We start from the raw sequence: 6,322 nt of genomic DNA, 5'->3' as shown, positions 1-6,322 counted from the left end.
TTTCTTTAAAGAATAGAAATTTTTTGGGCTGGGTAATGAATTGATATCTCAAATTCTGGTATATGATTTTCCTTTTCTATACCGAAAGTATAAAGTCTAGATGCTTCTTTGAAAGATAAAGTTTAGAAGAGAATAACCTTTTTATATTATAAAGCTTAGAAGGGAATAACTTTTTATATCATATATATCTACTAGTTTGTGTTCATAATGTATCAAGTGTTTGAAGAGAAAATAAAGAGAAAGAACAAATGGGTGGTAACGTTATTTTCTTGTCCAAGCGTGAAGAGTGGAACCAATACCAGAAAAAAGATAAGGTACCTCTCTTGTCTTTGCTTATTTGTTCCTTCTTGTGCTTGTAATTTGTAAATATACTTTTTAATTCAATAAAAAAAACATACTTTTTATTGAACATCATGATTGAGTGCTCATTGATCAAATACTTAATTGCTGAATATTTGTTTATATATATAATCCCACAATTGGTGTTGGTCTTGTCAATCTTAATTAAATTCTTTTTTTGGGAATTTATTGATGGAAATGTCTTTATAAAATTTTGAATCTTATTTTTATTTGTACAAGATATTGTGTTTCAGGGGTTTTATGTTAATATTTTTATATCATTTTTGGTTTCCTTATTTCTAGGTAACAAATATATTTTCTTGATTCTATACATTTTTATTGTTTATCATTGTTTTTGAGTGCTGAAACTATGTATGATTGCATTAAAAAGAAGGCTTTTGTAACTCCAAAAGAAAAAAAAAAAAACATAAAAAAAGAAATTTGGGTTTTTGGGTTTTAAAATAGGAGGTTATATTTTGATATATATTAAAAATAAAAAAATGCCCCCCCGTCTTTTCAAGAGATGCAAGGTTTTTTTTTTCTTCTTTTCAAAGTAGTTTCAAAATTATGTTAATATGTTGGTTCATTTAAAAAATGAAAGAAAAAAGAAACATAAAAAATAGACTGATTACGTATACATGGTTTGAGTTGTTTCTATCCACACAAATGTAAAAAAGCATAAGAAATAAGAAATATAATTGTTACTATACAAACCCTTACTATGTGAAATTTTTAGGAATGAATTTTTAATTATTTTCATCTTCATAATAATTTCTTACTTATATGTATTATTTAACCAATTTTGAACATTTAATATTGCTTGAAATTCTATGTCTATTATATTATTCTACTACAAACTTAGGACTCTTTGATAACCTATCGAAAAATATTTTATGGATTTTCTTGCTTTGAGAAGAGAAAAATTGGCCGAAAACTATTTTTGCAATATAAATTAAAATTTATGAAATTTTTGGCTTCAAGAAACACTTTTAGCACAACAACTATTTATTGTCTCATTCTTCTCAAAACTTTCATAATATGTCTTCTTCTCCTTCTCAAATGTATATTATTTTTAGTTTTTTTTTTCCTTCAAAATGATAAATGTTTGGATGATTTTGAAAAATTTTCAAGTTTGGTATTAATTCTCATTCTCAATTTTACCTTTTTAAATAAATGAATTTAATATTCATTTTTTGTCAAAAATCAAAATGATGATAACTTTTGTCTAAAATAAATTATGGAATCAAAAATAAGTTTGGTATGTCCAAATAAAATATAGATAGAAAAAAATGACACTGAAAGTTGAGAACGGGTCATTAAGGTCTGGAAGTAAGAAAATGGAAGCAAGAAAATGGAGAAACAATAGGGTTTTTTTCATAAAAAGAAAAGAATATTATGATTAATATTTTATTATCAATTTGCATTTAAATTTTAAGTGAATTTGTACAAAAATAAACAAACTGAGTTTTTGACCCAGATTAGGAAATTGGGGGGGGGGGGGCTCTATTCTTTTATAGAAAAATAAGATTTAAAATGAATACCAAACACATAAAAAAGAAAAGTCAAAAAATAATAATGAAAATTGATACCAGAAAGAGCAATTTTTATTTTGATCGAATGTTAAATACATTTTTATGGTTATCTCCTTTTAATGTAGGTGTTAGCCTTTTTCACTGCTCCATGGAGCGGACAAGCCCACAAAATTGCACCAATAATTCGTGATTTGGCTAGAGAATACCCCCAAGTTGATGTTGTGCAGCTGGACTTGCGCCAATTTGAGGTATGCGAATGAATCTACCTTAAGTCTCAAGGTTTTAATTCACAATGTTAAATCAAGTATCTCTATCATAAAAGGGTTGCTAAACTGGTGATGATCAACACCTCTTAATTTAGAGGTCGTAAGTTCGTTCGACTCACCATGATAATATATGTAAGAGTTTTTTACACATGGGTCCCCTTAGTATAGCATAAACTAATGTTGGGTCCCCTTAGTGCAAGAAATTATGTTTTGGTTCTATGACAACTAACACCATTAGAGAAGTGTTAAATTTGTTTGTAAAATAACTAAAATATCCCTCCCCACGTGCTTGTCCCTCCCCCAACCTACCCACACTCAGTCCCCTCCCAAGATCACTCACATCAGCACTTCATCCTGTTGTTAAAAATGGATCACAAGTGAATAGAGATAGAATCCCCCTCTTAATAGATTCCGGATCAGCGACCCCGACGCTTCCTGACCACAAAGATCAGTGAGGCCCACGGTGAAAAACATTTTTTGGAAAAAATAGATTTTTTTTTCCACTAGTGTCCCACTGATTTTTGTGATTAGAAAGCCATGGGGGAGCACTCTGTGCTCCCCTTGACGGGGAGATGATCCGATTTTCTCTTAATATATCCTAGAAGGATTTGAAGTGAAGTAAAATTTTAATTTTTACCCATGTACCTCAAATCATTATTTAGTATGCATTATCTATATATTTTTTTTTTTTTAATTTATATTTTTATTTTTCACTAATCATGCTAACCCTATCAACACAGGGAGTTGCCAAAAGCATGCGAGTGAATTCAGCTCCAACAATCATGTTCTTCAAAAAGGGCGAAATATGTCAGAGGATGGAGACTCCAAGACCATATCTGATGTATGATGCGATGGACAAACACTTTCCATCATAAGACATTAAAGTAAATGAGAAGTAGAAGTTCATCAAGTGGGTTTTAGTTAGTAATAAAAATAAGTTGAAGTGCGAGAGGAAATTATGTATTTCGATTAGTTCTCATTTCTATTATTAATGGTTATGTTATTCTGAACTTAAACTATTTTATCTACCATGATATGAAAACCATATAAATAAGGGTTTAGACAAACCAATGCTGGAATTTTTATGCTTTGTGTTCCTAATGAGGTTTCGAAACTTGAAGAAAGTCGTTTGAAATGGTACAACACGTTCAATGAAGGCGTGTAAATGTTCTTACATGAAAAATGATTTAATTTGGATTGAAGGAATTAGAAGAACTGAGGATATGCACAACTTACGACTTATATCTAATATAACCTCAAACAAAACTGATCGAAAGATAATAATCGATGTACCCAACTCAATTATAAGACTTGTTATTATTGTTATATCGTATTATTTTATTATTTTAGAGCATTAGAGGAGCTGTAGTCAAAATGTTCACAAAAAGATTAGAGGTCCAAGCCCAAATTGGAGCCAGGGGAAACCTTTTCATGTTGGATTCATAACCTTAGCTATAGGGATTTCTCTCTACAGTGAGAGTGATTCAAAATGCTATTGAGCTAAGTAAGAATTTAAGGCTTCTATATATCAGTAGAAGAATATACTACAATGTTTTTGTAGACATTTAAGAGGGTCTCACACAATATAGGTGTGCTTCTTCATGATTCGTGAGTAATTTCTTATTCCCTTGAGTGTTCCCAATATCTCTGAGTTCTCTGAAATAGTAGTAAATAAAAAAAATTTAAAGAAAGGGGTTGAAAATAATATTTAATTTTTGGGTAATTTTCATCTGGACCCCCTAAGGTTTGGTACAGGTCACTTTTAGTCCAGTTTACGTTTTCTTTTGCATATGGCTCCCCTGTGGTTTCAAGAAATGATCAAATAAGGACAAGTTTAACAGAAAACGTTAGTTTAATAATTTTTGTGACGAAAATACCCTTATTTTTTTTTCAATTTATTTGTTTTAATTTTTTTCTTTTTAATAAATTTCTTTCTCTCACAGAATTTCCAAGGGACGTTAAAAAAAAAATGTTGCAAAACAGTATATGTTTAGCAGTTTCTTTTATCTGGTCGTCTCGCTACAGGAACTAGTTCATAAATCAAAACTTCAAATCTCCTAGCAGAATGCAGGGAGATCCAAAACCAGATGAAATAAAATATTCAACACCCTCCACCCCACACCCGAAAAACCACCCTCAACAAAGCAAGTGCCTATGATATGAAGGGATTTCCATTGAAGACATGAAATGAATTGAGATATGGTCAAAGCTGATTTTGGAAATTAGAAAAATAATAATAACAAAATCTACTTTTAATTATCATTCTGATGATCGCACCAAATTTCTGGATGAACGAGATCATCCTAGTTCATCTTAGTTCTCTAACAACGCCATTCGGAAAACAAGAAATGAACAGTAAAACTCGAAATGCAAACCTAATTAGCAGGAAAACCCAAAAGAAAACGAAGAATATAAAAGAAGGGCTTTTGGTACCTTGGCAGCATTAAATATTTCTTCGGATTTCTGAAGCGTGAACTTCTTTTTCTCGATTGAGACTGCCATTTTTATCAGGGAGGAGATGCGGCGCAGAGAAGGCCGGGAACGGCATGGACTCGAAGAGTGTCCTGGTGAGAGATTGGAACGCCATGACAGACCAACCAACGATGTAAATTGGTTTTCAAGACCGAATTCTTTAAACAGATTCTTCAACCATCTCTCAACACAGATTCTCTTTCACGGTGATCGGAACACTTGCTGCCGCCATTGCTCCCAAATCCAACTTCAAAATGGAACAAGAGATTTATGAGGAGATTCAAAATCTCTAAGGATTGAAATTCAAGACCTCAATACCGAAAAATAAAGAGCTAAATGGAGCAGATTGTTGGCCTTTCCCTTCGTTTTGAGACGTTGCAGAGGATGGGGCTTCGAAGCTTCAACCGGCAGAGAGTTATTTGCTAAAGTTTTTTTTTTTTGGAAAGAAAGAAACTTATTAAAAAGGTTAAAACAAATAAATTGAAAAAAGGGTATTTTTGTCACAAAAATTATTAAGCTAACTGATTCTGTTAAGTTTGTCCTTATTTAATAATTTCTTAGAACCACAGGGGAGCCATATGCAAAAGAAAATAAAACTGGACTAAAAGTGACCTGGACCAAACCTCAGGGGGTCCAGATGAAAATTACCCTTAATTTTTTATGAATAGGAAAATTATATATAGACTCCTGTGTTTGTAATCAATTACATCTATTACTCCTGGAAAAAAAATCAAGAGTTTTTTACGTGTGGGTCCCTTTAGTGGATCACAAACTAATGTTCGGTCCCTTTAGTGCAATATTTTACATGTGCCTTATAACTAGACAAACACCGTTATTTGCCGTTAAGTATATTCAAATTTCAAATGTGGAGAGACAAAAATGTCCCTCAAGTTATGTAATACATTGTGTGATTATATATATTTTTTCCTTTTTTTTTTTGTATATAGAATTTTTTAAACAAATAATGCTTAATGACCAATTATCTTTTTTTTTTTTAAACCATATATTAACACGATGTATCTATAGATCATTTGTTTATGTATTGACTTTAATGGGGTACTTTGGTGTGAATTAATGACCTCTTCTCGTTTAGATGGGAGCCATTTCATTCGTTGGAGGATGTATGGGCTTGGTGGTGCAGGAAGGCCACAGTGACCTCTTTCATGAATGTGTGGATGAAGGGTTTTCTCTTGATTTCATACTACACTTGGCTGGAGAGGAATGTCAGAAAACACAATGGTGTTGGTAGAGGGCTAAATTGGGTGTTTAAATCGATCTTGTTAGCAGGGGTGGAGCCAGGATTGAACATTGGGAGGGGGGGGCGAATGTATGTGGGCCAATGTGGGACCCACTGTAGGTCCCATCTCATAATATATTATTATATTTTAATGTGGAGTCTACATTAAAAATTAGGTAAATTAATAGAAAATTCTTGAGTGTAAGAGAGAGAAAAGAATAATTTGAGAAAGAGAGAGTGAATACCTGATGTGGAAAAAAAAAAAAAAATTAAAAAATTTATAAAATATTTAAAATATTTTGAAAAAAAGAAAAAAAAAAAAAAAAAAAAAAAAAAAAAAAAAAAAAAAGAGGGGTGAAAAAAAAAAAAAAAAAAAAAAAAAAGAAAGAGAAAATAAAAAGGGAGAAATAGGGGGGGGGGGTGTTATTTTTTATTTATTTTTAATTTTTTTTTTTAAAAAACGGGGTTTTTAAATA

At 31.3% G+C, this 6,322-nt stretch overlaps 1 protein-coding gene across 1 annotated transcript; it reads left to right on the top strand.

The window, feature by feature from the left end:
* Positions 1 to 231: 231 nt before the first annotated feature.
* On the top strand, positions 232 to 3,204 carry LOC148999338 (thioredoxin H-type 1-like). The gene is made up of 3 exons (XM_089141282.1): positions 232 to 314; positions 1,997 to 2,119; positions 2,878 to 3,204. Exons 1-3 carry the CDS (start codon positions 249 to 251, stop codon positions 3,010 to 3,012), a joined length of 324 nt encoding a protein of 107 aa, XP_088997408.1. The 5' UTR covers positions 232 to 248; the 3' UTR covers positions 3,013 to 3,204.
* The last annotated feature ends 3,118 nt before the right edge of the window (positions 3,205 to 6,322 follow it).

Source organism: Hakea prostrata, unplaced genomic scaffold, assembly GCF_041222555.1.
Source record: "Hakea prostrata isolate BN-2017 unplaced genomic scaffold, UWA_Hpros_2 contig_15, whole genome shotgun sequence".
In the NCBI taxonomy this organism is placed as follows: Eukaryota; Viridiplantae; Streptophyta; class Magnoliopsida; order Proteales; family Proteaceae; genus Hakea; species Hakea prostrata.
Note: the sequence above shows the minus strand (reverse complement) of the source record. Positions and strands in the feature narration are given on the sequence as shown.